This window comes from Zootoca vivipara, chromosome 4 (genome assembly GCF_965207765.1).
Source record: "Zootoca vivipara chromosome 4, rZooViv2.hap1.1, whole genome shotgun sequence".
In the NCBI taxonomy this organism is placed as follows: domain Eukaryota; kingdom Metazoa; phylum Chordata; class Lepidosauria; order Squamata; family Lacertidae; genus Zootoca; species Zootoca vivipara.
In genome coordinates, this window is record NC_142587.1 from 91,827,233 (window position 1) to 91,853,886 (window position 26,654).

The following is a 26,654-nucleotide window of genomic DNA, read 5'->3' on the forward strand; positions in this document are numbered from 1 at the left end:
CCAGTTTTAACTGTAGCTTCTTGTCCCACATAGAGATTTCTCAGGAGACAGATGAGGTGATCAGGCACTCCCATTTCTTTAAGAACTTGCCATAGTTTGCTGTGGTCGACACAGTCAAAGGCTTTTGCATAGTCAATGAAGCAGAAGTAGACGTTTTTCTGGAACTCTCTAGCTTTCTCCATAATCCAGCGCGAAAGCTTTATAAATGTAGGAAGCTGATTCCTGCGGAGTCAGGCCCTGCTTGGAGGCTTGCCATTGGCATCTAGTTGGCCACTGTGAGAACAGGAAGCTGGACTAGATGGTTCACTGGCCTGATCCAACAGGCTCTTCTTTATGTATTGGTCCATCTAGCTCAGTATTGTTTATACCAGACTTCCTTAACCTAAGGTTACCAGATGTCCCCGTTATCCATCCCCCATACAGCCCCATTGAAGTTGAAAACTGTCCCCGGATTCATTGAAAAAAATCTGGTAACCTTACCTTAACCTGGTGTTAAGGAACCTGGTGGCCATTGGCTAGGATGGCTGGAGTTGATCTGCAGTGAGCTATAAGGGTGTTCAAAGCTTTGAAACAGAACTCTTTCCCACCCTTACCTGGCAATGGTGGGGATTGAACTTGGTACCATTTGCATGCATGGCATGTCCTCTACCACTCAGCTACAACCATTCCAACTCCTGGATTCTCATTATCCCTCTTACTATGCTTTTGGAGTCCTGAATGTTTTATTTCAGCGTCTCATGGCTGCAGTTCTGACCAAAGGTATTGAGGGAGGTGGGTCAAGCAGCCAATGGCTATCTAGGCTCAAGCATGTTTTAACATGCTCCATCTCTCTTGGTGCCATTGGTTGATTTGCTGTGATGTCACAGCAGACGTGGGCAGGGGCGCCGAGGCTACAGAAGGGCTACTCAGCTTTGGAGCGTGTACTGGGTGATACTGGGGACTCTGAAGACTTGGGCCAGCCCCAAGACATTTTAGCAATGGAGGTGAGCCACAAAATAGTGCCACTTCCCCACCAAGAAAGAAGGGGGGGAATCTACACCCAGGAATAAGGTGTGGGGGGGGAGGGGAGGGGAACAAAGATCGGCATTGGGATCTACTGTCCCTGTGGATCCTGCTGTGGGAAGCAGTTGCCTCACTTTGCCTCATGGGTAGGCCAGCCCTGTTGAAGCTTGGTGCAAACCCTCTAGGGAGGCCTTGCAAAATACACTAGAACATCCCTGGACAACTAGTGATGCACCAAGCCAAAGAAAACCAAACCCACCGCTGAGATACACAAGTGCCGCGTAGGGTTTTTCCCCCCAGACAAAAGGCTGGCTTAAATGTCAGTGTCTCCCTTAGAATTATGAAGGTTAAAAAAATAAAAAATAAAGCCCTTACAGGAATCCTGGACACAGCGTGGGAAGATCTGCCCCTTATCCCAGGCAGTGGGGTCACCCAGGCAGGTATAGTCCTAGTCCTAAAATTTCTATACCGCTTGATTGTAAAAACAAACAAACAAACAAACAAACATCAAAGCTGTTCACAAATGCGTTGTTCATAAATGCACATCAATATTTCCTGTTATATAAGTGAAGGATGGTTGCAAAACCTATGCTGGCGTGATTTGTGATTAAGCTCTTCCTTAATCGTATATATGGGGTTAAGAAGCACCTTCCTGAGCCCATCTGAATATATTGCTGCAGTTTTATGGGCTATTTAATGTATGAAGCTGTTAATGTTGTCAGAATGTGCCATTTCCAATGTCAGATTGTGCTGCTTTTTCATTACGGCTGGGAGCGAGGGGGAAGCCAACTGAAATGCATCCAGCGCTTGGTTCTATAGTGTTGATTGAATGTAGGAAAATTATCATTATTTAGCCAACCACTGCCATTTAAACCGCTGGTGGATCACACATACTGGAGGTCTTCACAAGCTGAATGCTTTACAACGGGTGGAAAAAAGTGAGAGATGTCAGGAGAAGGTAGAGATGGATATATGACTAGGTAGACATTGCCAATCTTTCAAACACCTTGCCAGTGTTTAAAGATCTACACTGGCTCCAAGTTTGCTCCCAAAGTGCTGGCTTAATAACAAAGAAAGAAAAGAAAAACGGAGAGAACGGATGAAAACCCCCATCAGCTCACACCGAGAATACAGTAACCACCAACATACCCATCTTAATTTAAACACATACGCCGATATAAGCCATGCAAATCTCCAGATAAGTATTCACCCAAAATTGTTGTTTATGAAAAATGTATTCAAATATAGCACAAGGGACCCAGGTGGCGCTGTGGGTTAAACCACAGAGTCTAGGGCTTGCTGATCAGAAGGTCGGCGGTTCGAATCCCCGTGACGGGGTGAGCTCCTGTTGCTTGGTCCCTGCTCCTGCCCACCTAGCAGTTCGAAAGCACGTCAAAGTGCAAGTAGATAAATAGGTACCGCTACAGCGGGAAGGTAAATGGTGTTTCTGTGTGCTGCTCTGGTTCACCAGAAGCAGCTTTGTCATGCTGGCCACATGACCCGGAAGCTGTCTGCGGACAAACGCCGGCTCCCTCGGCCTATAGAGCGAGATGAGCGCCGCAACCCCAGAGTCGGACACGACTGGACCTGATGGTCAGGGGCCCCTTATTCAAATATAACAAGGGCAGTGAAGTCCTCAGACCGTTGCACATAGTGTGTGTGTTAGCCTTCCAGGCTCAAAGCATAAGTCTCTCAGCAGTTTTCACTTTTAATAGTGCGATCCCATGCATGACTACTCAGAAGTAAGCCCCGCTGAAGTCAACAGAACTTACTTCCAGGCAAGGGAGTACAGGGCATGAATGCGTAATAATAAGGACACCTGGAAGGGGCCTCAGATATATATTCTATATTTGTGCTACTACTTTCTTGGTGAACGTTTTATTGAAATGTCTCCCCTCCTCCCTGTTTCTAGACAGCAGCTTCAAATGGACCAGACCAACGGGCAGCAAGAGAAAACCAGGATAAAGGGAACCAATCTTCTGATAATCATTCCATAGATAAAACTGCAAAGGTAAGAATGATTGCAATATACTTGATCTCCCAATGGTAGTGGTGGAAAAGGAGCCAGACCAGAGTTGTCTGTATCTACGCCATCTCTTTCTCAGCATTTGTCCGCACAAAGAAACAGGGAAGGATACATGAAGACACCTGGCAGGAAAAAAAATATATAACTAAGGGGAGATATGGTACAGGAGTATGAAATCATGCACGGTGTGAATTTTGTTGTTGTTGCTGTTGGCTTCCATCTGTCCCGAGAGACAATGGAGTCTGCCTCCAGGGGTGAAGCCAAACCACTGTGTGAGCAGCACTGAAGTCACCTCCCCTCCCTGGGGCACAAGCCTGGGCAGTGTGTCTGGAGGTCCTGGGCTGCCCCGATGCCAAGACTCCCCTCTCAGGCTCGCTGATGTGCTCCAATGGAAAGCAGAGCAATATGGGAGCCTTTTCTGTGGCTGCTCCCATACTGCTTAATTCCTTCCCCAAAGAGGTAAGACTGGCTCCCTCTTAGCTATCCTTTCCACTGGCAGGCTAAGGCCTTCCTGTTCAGACGGGCCTTTGAAAACTAAGGTACAGACAATGCTGGCCATTGGGCTGCTTCCAGGGCAAACTGTATTTTAATTGCTGCTTCTAGATGTGTTTTGATTATCAGTTTTAGCTAGTTTGGTTTAATTATTCTGTATCAAATAACCAATGTATTTACAGTGGTACCTCGGGTTACGAACACGATCCGTTCTGGGACGCAGTTCGTAACCCGAAACGGTCGTAAACCAAAGTGCCATTCACGCTTTGTGCATGTGCAGACTGTGTGCGCAGCGAAAATACTTCCGGGTTTGCGGAGTTCGTAACCCGAGGTGTTCGTAACCCAAGGTACGACTGTACACGTAAGCTGCCTTGAACCCCAAGCTGGGAGCAAGGAGATAAATACAACAACAACAACAACAACAACAACAACAACAACAAACAACAGCAACCACCACAACCTCTGACTATTGGCTATGAGGTGGTATTTTGGGTCCAGCTACATCTGTAGTCCCACAAGCAACACCTTAAAAGACATAGGGGATCATTGATAGATGTATGGTAGTACAGGGGTAGGCAACCTAAGGCCCTGGGGCCAGATGCGGCCCAATCGCCTTCTCAATGTGGCCCGCGGACGGCCCAGGAATTAGTGTGTTTTTACATGAGTAGAATGTGTCCTTTTATTTAAAATGCATCTCTGGGTTATTTGTGGGGCATAGGAATTCGTTCATCCCCCCCAAAAAATATAGTCTGGTCCCCCACAAGGTCTGAGGGACAGTGGACCGGCCCACAGCTGGAAAAGGTTGCTGACCCCTTATGTAGTATGTATGAGCTGCCTCTCTATGTAGCAGACAGAATAGTGGCATCCCTGGGGGAAGATTAATTGACGGGACAGTATCATTTTGCAGCTGCCTCTTTGGTTTTAAGGCTCTGTTTGCTCCCCATAGCAAATTATGGCTCAGTTTCTAGGTAACTGGAGGAGAAGGCGGAAAGCTCTGGGAGGCGAGATTAGTTTTGTATTGACAAAGTAATGGTAGTTATAGCTGTTCGCGGCTCAGCAGTGAAGCTGAATGGAGAAATGGGTTAACATCGTTAATTTTCTTCATTACTGTTCTACTTTGTAATAAATAATAGGCTTCCAGCCTGCCAGGACAAAGTTAAAGAGTGTCAAGCTTTCTGTTATTATAATTCATGCAATATTTTCACAGGTTTACAGCTTGGCTGTGACAATTCTCTCAGGCTTCTCTCTCCCCACCTTTTTATATGACCATAGAAAGTTTTCAGCCCTCTAGTTCCTTTCTCCCTCTTCTCGGCTTCGCCCAAAATAACATTTTAAAAATGATGTGGGCTTTCTGTCTTAATAACCTCAAGTTGGAAATAAAAGGAAAAGAAAATAGAAGCTGATGGGCTTGGAATGCTTATTCGATCCCCCCCAATGTCATGAAATGCCTTTTCTAAAAAGTAAGGGGAGGTGAAAAAACATGGGAAATGTGAATTTATTTCTTGCCAATATACACATCGGGGGGGGGGGAGCATGTGCTGTAATCCTTATGGGGCTATACCGTCTTCAGAACATAGAGGGACAATTGTACTGCTGCATGGTCCTGCGTAAAACCCCTACCAGCCTGTAGAAAGCTAGCATATGAAGAAGAAAGATTGTAGTAACCTAAGCTTTTCCCTGAGATCCTAGTTGGGAGTGCAGAATCATAGAACTGCAGAGTTGGATGGGGCCCAAAGGCTCATCTACTCCAACCCCCAGCAGTGCAGAGCAAAGTTATTTGCAAAGATGAATGATTACTCAGATATACTACCTTGCTGTCAAAGAGGTACAGTCCTAGGAGTATTTTAGCACATCCTTCTTCTCAGGCTACACCTTACATTTAAAGCACTATGATACCATTTTAAATAGTCAAATAATTATGGCAGCTGAGAGTTGTAGGGGGGCGGGGGCGGGCTGGCTATATTCCTGTCCCAGAGCTGCAATTCCTAGAGTGGTTTAACAGTCAATCTCTCTTCCCACTCTGAGACCTATAGCTCTGTGAGGAGCCTCCTAACAACTCTGAGAACTGTAGTTTACTCCTCACATAGTTACGGTTCCCAACACCATTAGCAAACTACAGATCCCAGGATTTTCGGGTGGGGAAGGAAATGTGTTTTAAATTTATGGTGTGTGTGTGCCATTAATTCATTCATGTACACACACAAATACACACATTTATAAGACACTTTATAAGATACTTAATGGGCCAAAGATGTAATGAGCTTCGCCAAAAAAAATGAACAGAAAACAGTTTTTGCGTTGCAATAAAAACAAATTTCTAAATTGCTAAAATCAATTCACATGAATTAAAGCAAGGAGCAGGATGAAATAAATTCATAACTTGGAAACAAGTGAAAAAGCGTAACCCTAGGTGGGCCCTAGGGACCCAGGTGGCGCTTGTTGCTGATCAGAAGGTCGGCGGTTCGAATCCCTGCGACGGGGTGAGCTCCCGTTGCTCGGTCCCAGCTCCTGCCAACCTAGCAGTTCGAAAGCATGTCAAAATGCAAGTAGATAAATAGGAACCGCTACAGCGGGAAGGTAAACGGCGTTTCCATGTGCTGCTCTGGTTTGCCAGAAGCGGCTTTGTCATGCTGGCCACATGACCTGGAAGCTATACGCCGGCTCCCTCGGCCAATAATGCAAGATGAGCGCGCAACCCCAGAGTCGGTCACGACTGGACCTAATGGTCAGGGGTCCCTTTACCTTTACCTTAGGTGGGCCCTATGCAGTCATCTACCTCAAGTTTAACTACGGCTGCAGAGACAGATGGAAAGATGCAACTTTTCAGTTGGTCTTTTCGAAGAAGGCCAGGAAATAAGTGGGATTTCCCAAGCCGCCTCCTTTGTCTCACTTATGGAGAGAGCTATTTGTCAGGATATATCTGCAAGTGAAGTTGCTCGCATGTTAATGATGTGCTATTAGAAAAAACAGCCTGTCGGTTTATGGGGTTGGTTAGCTATTTAAAACGAGCACGTGGCAATTTTTGAAAAAGGCTGCCAGCTTCCTTCTGCCAGGAAGAGTGGATGGAAATTAAAGTGCAGATCTGGAGAGCATATTGCTGCTCTAGAGTAGAGAGCCTCTTCGGAAAGACACAGTGCCTTGTAAGTACAACGTGCTTCTTAGGTCTTTCCCACTGCATACATAATTCAGTTACCTGCAGTTTCCTTCCTCCTAAGAGGGCACAGAGGTAGTGGAAGCAAAACAGCAAAACAGAATATGGGTAGTGAGATAAGGAAGGTGCTGTAATGGATAACCAGGGATTTATAAAAGAAGCACCCAAAGAAACTGGGTGCTGTTTTCAAAATCTTCGGAAACTTTCATTTTGTTTGGAATATACAGAAATAAGGCAGTTTAGAGCATGCATGCATGTTGCATAATTTTAATTGAAGAGGATCACTGCCATTAGTAGGAAATCTGTATCTAGAAAATATTAGGCATTAGTGGATGGCATGGTAGGTTTGTGTGTGGCACTCACCTGCCGTTCTGAGTGGTGTTGGTTACTGAGAAGGAGAAGGGGTGGGGAGGTTGGTGCAGGAAAAAACACATTGGCAGAAGTGGGCCAAATCCTTATCTCACCACCCCTAGAGGGCCAAATTTAATAGGTGGGTGGGGCCAGTCTTTGAACCTCCAGTATTTAAGACTTCAAAGCACAGTGTGGGGCTGTTTGAAGCGGTTTCGCAAAGTGCCCAACACTGCTCTGTGAACCTCTGATTTTCATAGTTTTAAAGATGAATGCAGGTTCTAAGCAAAAGGGCTTTCATGTAGCCCAACACTAGACTTCGAACCTCTTAAAACCAGAGGGGGACAGCAGGAGAACAGGTGTGTACAGCCAAACTGAACAGTATTGCACCTTCACAATCCTTCTGAGGTCTTTGCCAGCGTGTTCCCTGTGGGGAATGTGCTGGCAAAGCAGACCCCCTCCACCCAGCAGGATCGAACCCTTCATTGGAGAACTGGTGAGCAGAGGGTTCAATCCTGCTCAGTTTGGCTGTGCTTGGCTGCTGAGAACAGAGTCCATGCAGCCAAAGGACTGTTTGAAAGGCCTTTTGAATTACGCCCTGCTCTTTGAACACAATTAGTTGACAAGGAATGCTTTAATAAGCTGATAGCTCTAATTATTTATTCTGATTATTCTTCACTACTGCTTGTGTTTTAGTTCAAGGATAAATATGATTTCTTTCCTATTGCCCTTTAATAAATGCACTTAATTGAAGATGTCCCAGTGAGATGGGAGGTTTAGCATGTTAATGCCTTATTTACATTGCTGTGACCATATTTTGGTCTCTACTGATAAGCAGTAAATTATTCTCAGTGACTGGATGCAGTTGTAGCAGCAAAGACAGCAACCTCTGTTTTTCTACACTTTTGTGATTCCTGAATGTCAAATGCTGAATTTAAATACTATATTTAAATACTTTGGGGCTCTTTTTGTTAAAGGTTAAATTCAGTGTTTCCTTATTACTGCTTTCTTAATAGAATTGGCACACAGCTCAAAAACATGCACACACCATGAAACATTCTGAATAAAACTCATTCTAGTCTGAATGCTAAGGACCCTTCACCACAAAATAACATAAGAAATAAAGAAGAAGCAGGCCTTTATAGCAGTAGAAGCGCCAAACCAAACCTTTACACTGTTTCCAAAACACTGGGAAAGGTGGGTTCTGAGTGCTAACCTCACTGGTGCAAGACCAGGAAGTCTGTTATGAATGTTCTGTTTTTGACCAACTGGGGAATGTTAGCCAGTCACTAAATCAAAATAGTGTCTTTTTTATGCATTAAAAAAGAAGAAGTAAAATCCTGTTTTATGCCCCAAAGATGGATTTTGTGATTGCACAATGGAACCCACCAAAATATATTGTTGTAACTACCAGTACTACCATGTTTCTCCGAAAATAAGCCATACCCCGAAAAATAAGCCATAGTGATAGGCAGTTTAACCTTGTAGGTTAAACTGTACCATACTTAATAAAATAAATAAATAAGACATCCCCTGAAAATAAGCCACTGTGTGTTTTCTTTTGAGGAAAAATAAATATAAGACAGTGTCTTATTTTTGGAGAAAGACGGTAGAACGTTTCTGGAGAGAATTCTCTAAGTTGCTGCTTAATACCAATTTCCCAGCTGCCCTTTCCACTTTAAATATGATTCATTTATAATTGCTCATAATGCCACTGGGATCAATTCAAACTGGTGCTGACCCTGTTTTATCCAGCTTTTGAGCTTTGGTGTGAAGACCTGGATGCTTCAGCTGAGATTCCTGCATTGCAGGGGCTTGGACTAGATAACCCTTGGGGGTCCCCCTGACTCTACAATTCTATGGTTCTATGAAAAAGGAGGTTTCAGGGTGTAGCCTGTTCCAATCTGACATTTGCACCAGTTTGCTACTGATCACATGTCGCTTTGGCACAATTTTTTTAAAAATTACCCTCATCACTCCTAGAAACAGTGCGGTCCTCATGTGAGCCAGTTAGATATGGCTACTTTAGAAAGTGGATGAGGGCAAATGAAGAACAATGTTAGTTTATAAGCAGGTAGGTAGCCGTGTTGGTCTGAGTCGAAGCAAAATAAAAAAAATCCTTCAGTAGCACCTTAAAGACCAACTAAGTTTATATTTTGGTATGAGCTTTCGTGTGCATGCACACGATTCTATGATAGAGTGTGTATCTGAAGAAGTGTGCATGCACACGAAAGCTCATACCAAAATATAAACTTAGTTGGTCTTTAAGGTGCTACTGAAGGAATTTTTTTAGTTTATAAGCAGTCAGATGGACTGTTTCTAGGAAGAAGTGGGCCGTTGTTGTTGTTGTTTTTCTAATGGAGTGGAAGCAGCTGGTGCAGAGGTGAAGAGCTGGTGAAGAGGGCTTAGAAGTGCATTAAAAATGATACCAGACAGTGGAGTAGTGAAAGGTGCTTGTGTACCTCTGTACACTGGGGATGGACAGACCTGTCAGCTGGGCTTTTCCAGCTGTAACCTTAAATTCAGTCCTCCACGTTTATACAGCTATTTGTGATTTTTTTAAAAAAACCAGTCCCATTTATTTATCCCAATAAACACATTGTTGCGTGCAGTTTTGCCTAATAAGCACAATTTTTCCAAAGCCTGTTCTCTTAATCTAATGCATTTTTCAGTGCTATTCTAACTAACATGTGTATTCTCTGCATTGCAAAATTGAGAGGCAGGCAGCTTGCTAAGGATGGCTGTGTTTCGGGTTGCATATCGTTTCGGAAAGTCTGAATTTGACGGGTTCATCTTTAAACACAAACTCAATTGGATTTCTCTCCATCCCTAATGTGGACACGGAGGGGAATGTTCACCACCTTTTGTGCAAATCCTCCCTTAAATTGGGAGACCCAGGAAGCACTTTGTGGGAAGCAAAATGTTTATGAAGTGTACCCCATTCTTTTTTTGTCTTGGTTTTAATTTGAGCAATGGAACTATTATGATATTTTTTCTTTATGGAAGAGTAGGGGATACAATTTATAGTATATTGAAAAACTGGCTGAGCCTTCAAGTGTGATCTGTTTCTCCCCTACTCCCCACTCCCCTGGCTAAAATTTCCAAGGACTTTTCTGATGGGTGGTGTTCCATTCTGCAGTGATACTTAATCACCCTAATGATATGTAATTTCTGTCTGTGTCGTAGAACAGAAATTACAAGTGTATTTTTAAAAGGGGGAAGAGATTTGACCTAGCTTAAGAGAGCGAGATCAGCTTAATAAGTAGCCTTTCAAAAAAAATGTACAGCCAATGGGCAATGTTTCACCAGTGTAAGAGTCCCACGGATTTCATTGGGAAAGATTTTATGCACAGGTTTATCTTACTCCTTGAAATAACACCCCAGTGTTTGTTGGTACAGTGTTGTTAGCCGGAAAGGAGGATTTAATGAACTTGGCATCGTATGGGCATGATCCACCACAGGGTGCCACAGGGTTCTGTCTTGGGCCCAATCTTATTCAACATCTTTATCAATGACTTGGATGATGGGCTTGAGGGCATCCTGAGCAAGTTTGCAGATGACACCAAATTGGGAGGTGCCATCTGCTAATACCCCAGAGGACAGGACTGGATGGCCCTTGTGGTCTCTTCCAACTCTATGATTCTATGATGCTAACATTTCAGACACAAGCCTCTATGAAATAAATAGAGTTCACTATTACATTGGTCTTGCGACACAACCTCCATTCATTTCAGAGTTGTTTCTGCTTGCAAAAAGTAGGATCTGGAGGGCAACCCTTCAACAGTCCAACCTCTCTATCCTCGTACTCCCCCCCCCCCTTTCCAATTTTACACCTTCAAGTGCTGGTCTTTCACAGAGCATTTCTGATTTATTTGTTTAATATATATAGAGAGAGACTGTAGTTTTCACAAGAATTCAGCAAGGTGGTGCACACCATACACAATTACAGCAAGGATCAATAAAACTTCAATAAAAGCCTCAGGAAAAAAACAGTTAGGAAAAAGAAATGCACTTGCAAAGGACTGTCAGAATAACATAGTTTTCAGTAGATTTCTAAAATTTGTAAGCAGGAAGAACAGAAGAGCTACCATGTATCATCCCAAAAAGTGAAAGGTGGCTTCCTGCCTTTTGATATGAATGGGTATAAAGTTTATATTGAATGACATAAAGTTTGTAAGATACGACTGGGGCACTGTTAGCGGGTGATTCCCTAGACTGGAAGGATGGGAGATTGAATGTTCTTGATGGGGTTATACTTCCTCTGAAGGAGCAGGTACCTCGGGTTACAGACACTTCAGGTTACAGATACTTCAGGTTACAGACGCTTCAGGTTACAGACTCCGCTAACCCAGAAATAGTACCTTGCGTTAATAACTTTGCCTCAGGATGAGAACAGAAATCGTGCGGCAGTGGGAGGCCCCATTAGCTAAAGTGGTACCTCAGGTTAAGAACAGTTTCAGGTTAAGAACGGACCTCCAGAACGAATTAAGTTCTTAACCTGAGGCACCACTGTACTTCTGGATCCTTTGCTGTCTCTTTAGGCTCAGGTGGCCTCAGTTGTATGGAGTGCCTTTCATTAGCTTTGGCTGGTGGCCCAGCTGCACCCCAATCTGGAGAGGGATAGTTGAACTTCTGTTGTCTATGCTCTGATACAGGGGCGGAGCAAGCGGGGGCGGGGGGCGGTCTGCCCCGAGCGACGCCCTGGGGGTGGGGTGACAGACACTCAGCCTCCCTGGCCCGCCCCTCGCTTCCACCCACAAATGCGCAGTCCGTTCGGGGTGCTGCTGGCGTGCGGCGGCTCCACGGTGTTCCGCACGCACTCAACGGGCCTTTAAGGGGTGCCGCTTTCATGCTAGATCCGGCGCTTCTGCAGTCCGATCGGGGTGCCGCTGGCCTGTGCCGGCTCCACGGAGCGCCGCTCGTGCACGGAGGCCCGTTAAGGGGTGCCGCGCAAGAGCATGCAAAACACTGTGGAGCCACCGCACGCCAGCGGCACCCCGATCGGACTGTGCAAGCGCTGGATCTAGCGTGTGCGCAGTCAGCACGGGGTCATGGTGACGTCACCGTGACCCCGTGCTGACTGCGCACGCGCTGGATGCATGGCATGGCAATTTGACCCCCGGTTCATGGCAATTTGCTGCCCCGGGTGTCGCGCCGTCTCCCTACGCCCCTGCTCTGATAATCTCTAGGTTATTTTTTTTTTTGTAAATAAATTTTTATTAATTTTCCAACAAACAAACTTAATACATCCAAAGAGCTTCATCTACATCGAGATCAACAGCGTGACTTCCTTCCTTCCAGCAAATGGTAAATTCTTTCAATCTCATATCGTATTATTTAATTCATTATATATGTATCATTGTGGGAGTTATGTTATTACCACTAACGTTTTCATACCTTTATAATTAACTTTAGCATATTCAATAAATTTACTCCATTGCAATTTGAATTTTCCTTCATCCTGTTCCCGAAATTGGTGAGTCTGGCCATTTCCATATATTCTAGGAGTTTCGACTGCCACTCATTAATTGATGGTATTTCATTAATTTTCCATTTTTGGGCTATAATCTCTAGGTTAGATTACTGCAATGCATTCATTACATTTGGGGCTGCCTCAGAAGGCAGATCAGAAACTTCAGCGGGAGCAAGATTGTTTGAGCATATAACACCAATCTTGGCCTGACTGCACTGGTTGCCAATCAGTTTCCAGGTCCAGTTCAAAGTGCTGGTTTTGAGCTATAAAGCCTTAAATGGCTCTGTGATACCTCAAGCACTGCCTCTCCCCATATGAACTGACCCAGACTTTGCAACCGTCTGAGGCCCTGCTTTGTGTGCCCCCTCCAAGAGAGGGTGACAATATGAGAATGGGCCTTTTTTGCAGTGGCTCCCTGTTTGTGGAATGCTCCCCCCAGGGAAGCTCGCCTGGCACCTTCATTACATATCTTTAGGCACCAGGCAAAAACGTTTCTCTGATTAAACAGTCTGTGGCCTTTTACATATGTTTGGGTGTGTGTGTGTGTTACTGGTTTGTATTTGTTTTGTTATGCAGTTTGTGCCTCATTTTGTATTTTTCTGTTGTAAACTGCCCTGTGATCTCTGGACGAAGGGAGGAATACAAATTTAATAATTAATATCAATTGTATGTTACTTTTTGTTTCATAGAATAATAGAATCGCAGAATTGTAGAGTTGGAAGGTACATCAAGTGTCATCCAGTTCAACCCCCTGCAATGTCTAGTTTAGGGTATTGCATAGCCCAGTGTTTCCCAACCTTGTGCCTCCAGCTGTTTTTGGACTACAACTCCCATCATCCCTAGCTAGCAAGACCAGTGGTCAGGAATGATGGGAATTGTAGTCCGAAAACAGCTGGAGGCACAAGGTTGGGAAACACTGGCGTAGCCTATGTACACGACCGCTTCAATTTCCCCATTCTGAAGGAGGTTTTCAGTCCCTCCAACCTGCGTTGTGGCTCCAAGAGGTCACAGTTAATTGAAATGTTTGTTTTGGAGCAGAAGTCTGCCCCTTCATCTCTGGTCCCTCTGAGGCCACTGCAGAAGCTGAAGATACAGAATCCATGATGTCGGAGCTCCTGTTTTAAATTCCCTAGTACAGTATGTTTACTTTGCTTCCCACGACCCAACCAAAAAGAATAAGGGATGTGAGTCGCCCACCATCCTATAGGAGCAGGCCCACTGCCGGATTTATGTATAAGCTAAACAAGCTATATTTTAGGGCCCCATTTTTTTTAAAAAAGAAACAAAACAAAACTGGATGTACATTTCCAAAATATAAGATAAAAAAACAAATAAAATAAAACCTACATATAGCAACGGTGTTTCGTGTTGTGTAGGCTCCTATGATGCAAGTAATGGGCCTAGCCTGCTCCCTAAAATATCACTTGTTTGCTCATTTCTACATATAGGGTGCCTACATACTGCATGTGCAAATGGCTTTAGATACCTATTAGGTCAGGGGTAGGCAACCTAAGGCCCGTGGGCCGGAAGAGGCCCAATCACCTTCTCAATCTGGCCCACCAGACGGTCCAGGAATCAGCATGTTTTTACATGGGTATAATGTGTCCTTTTATTTAAAATGCATCTCTGGTTTATTTGTGGGCCCTGCCTGGTATTTTTACATGAGTGGAATGTGTGCTTTCATTTAAAATGCATCTCTGGGTTATTTGTGGGGCATAGGAATTCGTTCCCCCCCCCCAAAAAAATAGTCCGGCCCACCACATGGTCTGAGGGACTGTGGACCGGCCCACAGCTTGAAAAGGTTGCTGACCCCTGTATTCGGTCCATAAATTACCATATAGCATATATTCAACACAAAAAACAGCAACAGCGGGACATTACCTTCAGTAGCTTAGGGCCTCATCAAACTTAAATCTGGCCCCGAGCGGGCCTCTTCCCAATTCTCCCTGATCCTGGTTGGGGTCCTCCTCTACTGGGGAGGTCTCATTTGATTTAGCTCTGGGAACAAACAATGAAGTCTGGTTTATTCCAGTGGCGCTGGACCTTTCCAAAATAGTTGGATCGTCACAGGTTGAGTTCACATGGCATTATAGTGACATGCAACCAGCTGAGTCTACTGTGTGCAGGCTTGCCCCCTCCCAACCCCAAACACTGGACACATCTCTTGCTTAGCATGGGACAAGGCAGCTACAGCCCAACCCCTCTGTAGTCCTGTCATCCACTCCCTCCTCTCCACTGCTGGCAGTAGTAAGGCCTCTAGCTGTGCTGCACTGCAGGTGAGAGCTAAGAGTGAACAAGAAGTCTGCAGAGGGAATGGGGCAGGAACAGTTACATGGCTGCCTTCTTTCCTGTTTTAGCAAGACACTTAATGGGCTTTGTCCAGTGTCCAGGCTGTGAGGTGTCTACGTGGCAACCCCAACTGTGTGTTCATATATAGCTTTCAGTTGTGAGTGTTTCTACTGTACAACCCCATGCAAAGTTTCTGAAATCTACTAGAAATCCTGAAACAGCAGCACCTCTTTCTTCAGAAGTTATGGAGAGTTTTGCAAAGTCTTCCTTTTCTTTTTCTTTTACAACCGCCTTTTGCATAAGCTTTTTATAGTCTGCGGGTAGGTCTCTATGCACCCCTTTTTTTATTGCTGTCTGGGAACATCTGAGATGCTATGGATTTTTTTATATTTTTTTATTTGCAAAATTGCTTTAGATCTTTAGTAGCCAGGATTGACTCTTAGCAAAGTAATGGTATGTGGTTGGCTGGATCGCTTGCCTCTTGAGAGACCACAGTAACATTGGGGTTATAACCTGAATAATTTACAGAAAGTAGATGGCTCTTAAAACATCCCCTTCTTCCTTAGAACGGTTTATTGGAAACATACTTCAGCTGGAATGAGAATAAGAGATTCCCAGGAAAAGGATCTATAGGGGTTGGGTTCTTCATTATGCCGAAAGCCTGGACTGTATCGTATGGTTGTCTAGCCGGTTCCACGTGAAGAGGGCCTTCATTTTCCTCATTTTTCGGGCAGGGCTTTTATTTTATCTATTTCCTGACCCCTTCTGCCTCTTCCTTCGTGAGAGCGGAAAGGCTTAACGATTGAGCAGAGGGCTTCTCTTCTGAGCATGAATCATGTGCGACTCCTCAAAGGCAAACTCTGCAACAGTGTGGCGGCAACAAAGGTGTGTCTATGGGTTGTTGTCGGGGAGGCAGAAGCTGGGACGTGGGGGTGTGTGTGTGGAGTACTTTAGTACAGCATAGCAATATTTGTTGCAAAACTGTGACATAACTCCAGATTGAAGTGATTATGTTTGCAGCTCCATGTGCATGTTGTTACTTGGGAGTAAGCCCTCTCGACTTCGGCAGGGTTTGCTTTTCGAGTAGACATGGATGGGATCAGGCAGTAAGGGATTTGAAACGTGCCGTTTGTCTGGAAAAGAGATGAAATATTTCTTTGCGCACAGAGTTGTTAACTGAGTTTGTACACCAGGGGAAAAGATGAATGCGAGTATAAAATCACACTTTCTTTGGTTTTTCTTTTTTGTTATTGGGTGAATGGGGGAACCCAAAGAATAAGAGATGCACAAGGGTTAGAAGTTCTCTCTTTTTAAATCAGTGCTACCTTTTCTTTCTTTCTTTCGTATAGAATATGCCAGTAACATACAACTCAGGTAGAAAGAGAAATTACTCTGAGCTACACTGACCAGGTTTCAGATAGTTATTCTTCTGCAACAGTGGGCAAATTTTGGACTAGTGGGTAAATTTCGAGGGTCCTGGGGGTGCCAGTCACAAAATGGCTGCCACGAAGGGGGCATAGCATAGCACAAAATTAGAGTGGCAACCACCCCAACTGTTGAGCATTCGCACCAAGTGGTGGCAGCAGCAGGGTCGACGAAATAACAAACTCGTCTGCAATACCTTTGCTTGCTTTTTTCTTATACAATATACACAACACATACAATACACCCCTCTTAGCACCATTCCTCTATACCTCACACTACACTAACTCATGAAACATTTTGGTAACTTAAATACAATTTTCAAAATAATCAATTACGCAATCCCCTTGCCACATTCAGTGCAGCAAGGAAACTCCACCTCCAATTATTCAAATTATCAAAAGTTCACAGGTGTGCTATCATTCAGATCAGGGCTACAAACACACATCTCTGAGTAGCACCATTGACCATGTCAATCTTAAAGAAAAACCTAACACCAACAACCTTATGCTTACCATAGGAAGTCCTGGTTGTGGAGATCACATAATACTGATCACACACACACACACACACACACACACACACACACACACACACACTGATGCTGTTGCTGTCTCATAACAACATGGAGCACAGCCACTCTACTCTCATTACTTAGGAAGTACCATAACATTTTCCCCATGACTTTCTTTATAGGAGGGCTGGTTACTTATTTTTGTTAAAAAAACCGAAAGGATGAATTTTGGAACTCCCGCTCAGTGGCACCACTGGGTTCCATGGTGCCCATGGGGGCTATGTTGGTGACCCCTGTTTTATAAGTGTGACTCATAGAAGGGCTGGGTTCATAGGTAACAAAGAGTAAAGCCGGTCATACTATTTTAGCAGTGCTATCCTATACATGTCTGCTCAGAAGGGATGGGGCTCAATTGCGAACTCATTCAGGCTTACTTATGTCAAGACATGTATAGAATTTCACTGCAAGTGTAGTAGCAGTGATTTGAGCATATTCTGGGTTACTTTTTCAGCTTCAGGAATGTTTTTATAAGGAAGTGAATGAACGTACGTTCAAATCACTTAGGTTGTTATATCTGCCTTAACTTGTAATGCCCAAATGTGAAAAAAACACCTATCTATGATCTATTTATCTATGTCTCATTCATACACACACACACACACACCCCTAAAAAACTTTGCTATGAATTTTCTTATATCTGCCAAGAAGATACCAAGCTCTTTATTTTATTTTTATTTCATTTCCAACCCACCTCTCGCCAGTGAGAACTCATGGCAAGCAAGAAATCCCATAAAAACAGTTTAAATAATCAAAACCAGCACTTGCTTTTATCTGAGTATTCTTTACAACTTGGTGCAAAATGTCTCTTCCACATTCAGAGATGCACTAGTCAATAAAAGCATTCTGCATTCTGCACACATGGGGACGTCCCAGGCTCTCACAGGAAAGTCCCTCGCCTTCAACCTGAAAAATCACTGCAACGTACAAAGGAGGCACTCTCACACCTTCACATTTGCTGCATGTGTGGCGTGTTCTTGCCTGCCACTGCAAATTTCCACTCCTCCTACCCACACAGTTGTTCCACGCACGCTATGTTCTTGCCTGCCACCACATATATCCACTCCCCTTAACCACAGACTACTGAAACAACTGTACAATATTTTTTTTATAAGCAATACTGCACATTAGGTATTTCCAACTTCATATTTTATAATGGAAAAAAGTAACTAGATGCCTATGATTATACAATGGTGGCAACAGCCACCATTCATTTTGCCTACTGGAATGATGACTGGCTTGAGCCAAACATACTTTGCCATGTTTAAAAGTGGCAGCCCTCTCTCCAGTCCAAAATACCTTAATATGTGAACAGGAAAGTCGCACACCCTTACATTGTATCGTAAATGTTGTTCAGAGAGAGAGAGAGAGTTGTAAAAAGTTGTGATTTCCCATATTCCGTTCCTTTACTGAGCCACGCCTTTGCTCTGCCCTGTGTTCCAGTTCTGCCACAACTAGACAAATTTCTAAAAATGAATTCTGGAACCGGAGTCTGTGTGGTTTGCTCCATATGTTTCAGTTCACTCGGACTTACTCATTTGCTGTCTATTGTTCCCGGAGGGCAGGCCTATAACCAGTAGGAGGAAACTGCAGGGAAGTAGATTTTAACTAAACATTAGGAAAAGCTTCCTATTGGAAAGAGGAATCTGATTGCCTGGGGAGGTGTCAGGAATCTCATTTGCTGGAGGCATTTAAGCAGAGGCTGGATGGCTGTCTTTCATCCATCCAAGGGGAAGGGCTGTAGCTCAGGGCTAGAGCATCTGCTTTGCATGCAGACGGCCCCAAGTTCAGTCCCCAGCACTTTGAGGTAGGGCCAGGTGACCCACTGTCCTTCATAGTGAGCTAGATAAACCCATGGTCTGATTCAGCTTCCTATATCTCTAGGTCTGCTGCAGTTCAGAGGTGGCTTACCCCACAGCCCTTCAAATAAAATGTTGTTGGACTCCAGCTCCCATCAGCCCCAGCCAGCATGGCCGATGGTCAGTGATTATGGGAGTTGGAGTCCTACAGTGTTTGGAAAGCACAGATTAAACATTGCTGCTGTAGTTGCATCCTGCATTGCAGATACCTAATTGAGCTGGTGGGTGTATGTGTTGGACTACAGAACCTTGAAGGTCTTTTCCAATGCTGTAATTCTTTGATTTGAATTTCTTCCCCATCTCTAAATCATATCTGTATGTTTGTGCACATTAATAATAAACACTGCGAGAAAGCAATATCAGTGTGGTTGTGTGTGATTCCTTTTGTGTAGTGTCTTAACTGATGCACACATAGACTTCTGTGCATTGGAAAAGAACCTTGATAAGACCATACTATGATCACATCAAGATCGCTTGTTTTGTGGTGGTGTTTCAGTGAGTACAAGCACTTTAGTAATTTGTGTGTGGGAAGAATATATGAATGAACTGAAAGCTGCTGCAATGCTATGTGTGATCTGCATAACATTCAGAAATACTCCCTCCCTGGAAAAAATATGGAGAATTCCTGATACTTCCCCTTTGGAAACAACAATAAGAAGAAATTCAGAAATGTTTGGAAGACTTTTGGAAGCGTCCTTAATTAGAACGCCTGTTTTCCAGACTTTTCTAATTAGTGTTTTGATTTGGAAACAGATGACAGGCGCATTATAAAAGCATTGTCTTCAGCCAATGGCCTCTAGGACTTAGAATCTTAGCTGTTCTTCTGCATTAAGCAGCCACCAGCAGCGGACCACATAAGGGATGCTACATATTTGTTTTCTCCTTAACTCTCTATGTTTCTCCCAGGTCCGTTTCCTAGCTGTGAATCTGCTCTGAGAAACTCTGAGCGATTTAGGCGAGGTGAAAAAAAACTGCATTGCACACCGCAGTACTCTAGCAAAATGTGTACTTGGGAAGCATGCTTCTAATAATGAGCTTTACAACCCCAAAGCTATTGTTTTGGCAGCGCACTGATAGTCCTTTGATGGATGGGCCCAATAGTTGTGTGCATTGTGCTTACTCAGAATTTGCAAACACAAACTGAGTGTTATTTTTTTAAGCAGAGATAACACAGAGGGAGAGGGAGAGAGAGAGCGCGAGAAAGGAAAAGAGAGAGACTTGGCAGAGAAAGCCTTTTTGGGTTATACTGAAAGAGCCGATCAGAATTGTAGAAACAGAGATGATATGCAATGCTTTCTGGTCCCTCGTACGTGTTTGTGGCTCTCCTCTTCACCGTTTAGAACAGACTGCTTAGAGGATATTTCCGATTGCAAGCTGGACAATGCAGCAATCAAGCTGGAGAAGCCACCTGGAAGTTTTGCTTGAGATGCTTTCTAACGGGGTTTCAGATCCCTGGGAGATTCATGCCTGCCTTTAAGCGATGTGGAGGAGGACTCCAGTTTCTTATGCGGGCCCTGTCAGGAAGGGAGGGGGGGCAAAAAACCGGCAGCCAGCTCTGTAGATTCAAGCCTGTGCATGCTCCTCTTCTATTTCTTGTAAAAGCCTTGCTGATTTGCTTGAGGATTTCCACGTACTCCTGGAGAGCTTATCGGAATGGATTGTCTGTGCATTGTCACTACTAAGGTAGGAACTGGAAAATGTTGCCATTTGCTTGTCTTTCATTCCCCGCCTGTGATTAAACAGACGGAAGATGTTCTCAGGCTCAGGTTGCGAGATGAAGTGATAACTAAGCCTGGCTTCAGCCGGTATTCAATTCCCCTGACATGACTGTTAAGCTCTATCTGTGTTCTGATATATCTCCTTTCTAAACAATGTATTAATTGCCTTTAACCAGAAAGAGGCCTGCATAGTGTGTGTGTGTCTTTGTGTGTTTTAATCTTAGATTTTGCTTGCATCTATTAATAACTCAGGTAGTAGAGGACATGCAGAAAAAATAGCCTCTATGCACACATCACAGCAGATTTTAATGAAAACGGGTTAGCTGCGGTTCACCAGTTGTTGCTTTTTGAAACTCTGAGCATTTCATACACTTTTGCTTCTTTTGCCTTAAAAGCCAATCATGTGAAGTTTTGATAAGGACAGGGTCTCTGATTGGAGAATCCAAGTTTTCATTAGGTTAGTCATGACGGCACAGTGGATCCTCCATATTTAGAGGCAGTATACCTCTGGGGCACAAAGCAACACACAATTTGCAAGCATCCTGGAGGAATTTGGCTGGCAGTCCTTGGCAGTAGAATGTTAGTCTAAAGGTGGACATTTGGCCTAACCTGGGCTCTTCTTGATCTTTCTAATATGTTGTAAACTACTCTGGGATGAAGGGTGGAATATAAATTTAATTATTATTATTAATAATATATGCATGTTAAATAGGACATTAACCTCTCTCTGTGTGTGCAAAAATATTTCATATGGCTCATTGCAATGATGCTTATGTCAGACCCAGCTCCTTTTTAAGTTGGAGGTGAAGCACGGCAAGGCAAAGCAGAAGGAAAAACAAGCTGAAGGAGAAGCGGGGCTGCAGCCAGGCTAATGAATAGAATCGTAGAACTGTAGAGTTGGAAGGAACCCCGAGGGTCATCTAGTCCAACCCCCTGCAATGGAGGAATCTCAATGAGCAGAGTCCCCCAAATGGTTCAGAAGAGTGACGCGACCTGACCTGGAACATTTTGCAAGGGACCACGAGTAGCATCTCATCCTTTCTGCTGTTGTTTCTCCTGTGTTAAATGGTAGATTGTAAACTCATTGGGCCAGGAGTCTGTCCCTTTGTACTCTAGAGCACTGTGCACACTGATTACGTTATACCGAACATAGAAAGGTGCCTTAAACTGGATCAAACTACTGGTCCATCTAGGTCAATGCTGTCTGCAGTGAGTGATTAGCAGCTTCCCAGGGTTTCACACAGGAGACATTCCCAGGAACCCTACCTCTGGAGATCCCAGGAGCTGATCCTGGCGCCTTCTACGCAGATGATGGACCATTGAGCTACAGCTCTTTCCCAGTCATCATCGCGTAATCTGTCCTGACCTCTCGTTGGCCGCTAGCGGGTGATGGTGCACAAGCCACATCCTTGCTGGACACTCCATGTTCAGAACACACAACAGCCCCAAATCCCACCAACCTGCAAGTCGCTTCCTTCATTCTAGCCCCTATAGCCAGGATACCAAGATGGGGGCATGCATGGGGAGTTGGAGTAGCTTGTGCAACCAGAGTTCCACTTGCTGTTCTACCCCTAGCACCACACAGCGTCAAAGAGGCAAGTCTTCTTCAAAGCTGAATAGTGGCTAATCTCTTTTGCAGTGTGAACTGCTGCAGAGAGGAAGCAAGAACACACACACACACACACACACACACACACACACACACACACACACACACAAACTCAGCAAGCAAAGCTCTGGCTTGGTGTGCTGCTTTAGTTATCAGATTATATAATGTACCTTTTTGCACTTGGCAATTTCAGAAATGGAAGGAGTGCAATGACTTTGGTCTCTAAATAGTAGGATGGTGCAATTGCTGCTGCCTTTAAATGACAGGTGTAAAGCGGGGAAAGCAAGATGGCAAGAAAGGGATGATGACATGATAATAATTGAAAAGTTGGCCCCATGTTGCAGGCTGGAGTCTCCAGTATTGGAAAGACAGAAGATTGTTGTACAGTGGTACCTCGGGTTAGAAATGCTTCAGGTTACAAACACTTCAGGTTACAAACTCCGCTAACCCAGAAATAGTACCTCAGGTTAAGAACTTTGCTTCAGGATGAGAACAGAAATTGTGCTCTGGCGGCACGGCGGCAGCAGGAGGCCCCATTAGGTAAAGTGGTGCTTCAGGTTAAGAACAGTTTCAGGTTAAGAACAGACCTCCGGAACAAATTAAGTTCTTAACCAGAGGTACCACTGTACTTGGTCACTTGCTGAGGTCAAAGACCCAATTTTTTTCCTTACATTTGGCACTTTGTTGCCGCAGAAGAGGTGACACAAGTCTTGTCAATAAACTGTTGTGGGAGGTAAATTATGGAGAGTTAGCGTCCTCTACCATTTGTGTACTTTGTTGGTTGTGTCTCATTTGTGTGTGGGTTGGTAATTCCCTTCCCCTCTATCTGCAGTCCAGCATCTTCATTGATTCAGAGAGAGGTGGTGTAGTACAGTGGCTAAGAGACTGGGCTCCAGATCAGGAAGTCTATGGTTTGAATATCACCTCTGCCATAAACTCACTATTTATTTATTTTATTTAAGATATTCATACACCACCTCTGAGTGCAAAAAGCTCTATCAAGGCAACTCCTGTAAACCACTAATATAGAATACAATAATACTGCAAATAAAAATTAATAAAGCCAGAACACAATAAAGCAAACATTGAGCCCAGAATTTAACTAAAGCAAGCTTTAGTAGTTTGTTAAGGATGTTGAGGGTTGTTAAGAGAGACCCACTGGTCCCTTAACTGAGCTACAGTTCCCAGAATAGTTTTACAATCAATCCCGCTTGCAACTGAATTCCGGGAATTCTAGTTTTGTATGGGCAAAAGGAGGTCTCCTAACACTTCTCAGCATCCTAAAAAATCTACAGTTCCCAGGATTCTTTGGGTTGTTATTTATTTCACCAGTTTATATGCTGCTTACATTGTAGGCTCTAAGCAGTGTACAGCAAGACTAAAAAGACACAGTAAATATAAAATCAGTTAAAAACTAATCATAAAACCGGCAATTTGACCTGCTGCAATAAGATCTTCATTGGCGCTGCAAGTTCTGCTGTGGTTCCAACTTGAAAATGCTTGTAAAGTGCTTTGAGCACTTGAAAGCCCTATACAGATATTAAGAATAATTGTTCTGTTACCTTAATGAGAAGCGACTTGCTGAGTAGGGTGGAGCTGCTAGGCTACCTTCCCAGCAGGTGGGGTGCTGTTGCTCCAACATCTGAAGGGAACCTGGTTGGTTGGTTGTGCTGAGTTGGGTGGACCAATGGCATGACTCAGCATAGGGCAGCTTTCTGACTGATGGTGACAGACCTATCCTTCATAAGTATGAAAAGCTAAGGGCCCAAGGTGGCACAACATTATTCATGCAATTGGCAATTGCATGAAAGATTTTTTAAAAAGTAGATTGCAGGTGGGGCCCCCAGTCTGACTTGCCTCCACTCCAAGGTGTTGGATAGGGAGATTTAACCCTGCAATCCAAATGCAAATGGGGGGGGAGGCACTGTACCTATTACCTGCAATGGGGGGGGAGAGAGCTCACATTGAAGCCAATGAGCGCTCCCTATCCTGTACAGTGCGTTTAGTAGGCTCAGGGGACTTGATCAGGGCTAAAGGATGAAAGACCACTTACACCTCACCCTAGGGTCTGGGTCAGGTCTCCTATGCCTGCAATTTACTTTGAAAAATATATTCACAAGGCTGTTAATTGCATGAATGGCATCTTGTCTAGTTTGGCCAAAACTGGTGGCCACCACCACACTTTTGGAGTGGTGAATTCCCCATGTCAGTTATGCAATTAGGAATCTATGCCCTGAACTTACTGCCAAAGAGTCAGAAGGATGAAGATTCAGAACTAGTAATTGGCAAGGCACTTAGTGAGCAATCCCTCTGCTGGGATGAGTGGGTCAGGATCCACCGGCTCTCCAGCTGAGCTGAGAAGTTTCTCGGTGCAGATGGGCTATGCTGGCTTGCCTTTGGATGACCCAACTGGTTGTGCCGAGACTGCTGCACCTTAAGGCTGTATAAACCCCGGAAAGGATGCGTTCTTGGGGGCAGGACCAGAGAAGGGGAACTTAGGCTGGATCGTATGCCCATTCAGTTTCATCATGTGACCTGGTGTAAGTTAAGCTGCCCCAAAGGGTGGTGTAACTCAAACACTATTCGTTGGCCAGGCTTAGCCTGGCTCAGCCAGCAGTGGCCCCGCTGCTGAACCAAATTTGGATCTGGTGTAACTTTATATCAGTTGAGCTTAGGCTGGCTGGCTTTATCCCAATTTCTTGTGTCTAGGATTGCTTCCCAAGTTCTAAAAATCTTGTTGGCACCTGTCTGTTTTGGGAGACAATGGAAGAGTGCACCTTTGGGGGTAAAGTCAAACCGCTGGACAGTTACAACACCTGCAGTGGCTGTAGAAACCAATGCAGGAGAGACATGTTTGTTGCAGGTGGGGCAGGTGAAGGTGTCTTGCTGCTACAGTTACCAAAGAGGTCATTGGGACAGCTCTATTGTGGCTGCCTCCAGCATTGGACATAGTATGCCTCTGAATACCCATCGCTGAGGCTCACAAGTGGGGCGAGGGCTATTGTGCTCATGTCCTGCTTGTGGGATCTGATTGCTTGCTGTGAGAACTGAGTACTGGACTGGACAGCCCATGGGATGAGTGAGCAATTTGATCCAGTTTGCACGTAAAGACAAGCCAAAACCCAGCCGTCCTTTAAAATTCAGCCTCCTCTGAATTTTGCAATGCAGTTCTCCACCCAAGTAATGTGTGCAAGAATGCATATACTGAGGTAAAGTATCCAAAGAAATGCTGAAATTAGTGACTATAACATTTTAAAAAATACATTACTTGAGGGGAAGCTGGTTTGCAAAAATGTGCATATTAGGCTGTAAATATGTGCATATTAGGACCCAGGTGGCGCTGTGGGTTAAACTACAGAGTCTAGGGCTTGCTGATCAGAAGGTCAGCGGTTCGAATCCCTGCAACGGGGTGAGCTCCTGTTGCTCGGTCCCAGCTCCTGCCCACCTAGCAGTTTGAAAGCACATCAAAGTGCAAGTAGATAAATAGGGAAGGTAAACGGCGTTTCCGTGCGCTGCTCTGGTTCACCAGAAGCGGCTTTGTCATGCTGGCCACATGACCCGGAAGCTGTCTGCGGACAAACGCCGGCTCCCTCGGCCTATAGAGCGAGATGAGCGCCGCAGCCCCAGAGTTGGACACGACTGGACCTGATGGTCAGGGGCCCCTTCACCTTTATGTGCATATTAGGAGAAATTCGCATTAAATGCCAGTGAATTTTCGCAAGGACTTCTTCATTTGATCGTAAACTGAGGTGGAAATATATGGAACTGAACGTAAGATTGGAAAAATGAGAAAAGGAGAGAAATCTAAACTGACAGATGGACCTTTAGCCTCATCCAACAGGGCTCTTCTCCTATTCTTATGGCACTTGGGAGAATTGAGTTCAACGTTACAATATACAATGCGGAGATTTCACAGCTGTTATATGGCTGTACCTAGCATATGTTGGGGAGAAGGTGGCAGTTCCTGTGTCACTGGAGCAACCCACCGGAGCAGTCTTAACATGAGTATGGGATGTCAGTACTTGTACCCATTAATTATGCATAGAGCTCGGAGGTCAATCAGTAAACAACTGCTATGGGCATGTGAGAGTAAATCCAGATTCCTCTGAAGATGGTGGTGGTGGTGGCGGCGGCGGCAAAATGTTCAGGTTCAAGTCGTTCTGTGCAGTGGAATTCATATTTGCAATATAAATGAAGTAAGTGCTAGGGACAGCTCCACTTTTGCATTGAAGTACTTTCTAGAACCTTAAAATTCATGCTCAGGAGCCGCAGATGCTCTGCGCCTGGAGCATCTGAGATTGAGATCAACGTCCTTGGCGTCAGAGAAGTAAGGAACATCTGTTATATTTGCAAATGTTAGATGTATGTGTACTAGGCTGGGCCTGAAATCTCTGAAGCTCTGAAGTAAGTGATGTGCACTGCTCATTCACCCCCCCCGAACTTTGTACAAATAAATTAGCGTTGGGTATTGCAGCTAAGATTTAGCTGTTTCCAGTTGTATTTAAAGTGTGTATGTGTGTGGTTGGTTTAGTTAATTTTATTTACTGCATTTATTGCTACAGTTTAGACTTGAGGGAAAGAGTAATAAGAGAAAAGGGATTCCTTAGGTTGAGTTCTATCTGTGCAAGTAAATTATTGATTATTGCATCTTCATTATTTATATAGCACAGAAAATGTTGATAGTAGGCTCTGCG

General features: G+C 44.4%; 1 protein-coding gene across 4 annotated transcripts in view; it reads left to right on the plus strand.

Moving 5' to 3' along the window:
• The window catches only part of DLG2 (discs large MAGUK scaffold protein 2), an 835,907-nt gene that overhangs the window by 123,294 nt on the left and 685,959 nt on the right, over positions 1–26,654 (plus strand). For all 4 annotated transcript variants that reach the window (XM_088668833.1, XM_088668834.1, XM_088668835.1 and 1 more), the window contains exon 5: positions 2,915–3,013. In XM_088668833.1, coding sequence (XP_088524959.1) covers positions 2,915–3,013 — 99 coding nt within the window. The remainder of the gene's footprint in view (positions 1–2,914; positions 3,014–26,654) is intronic.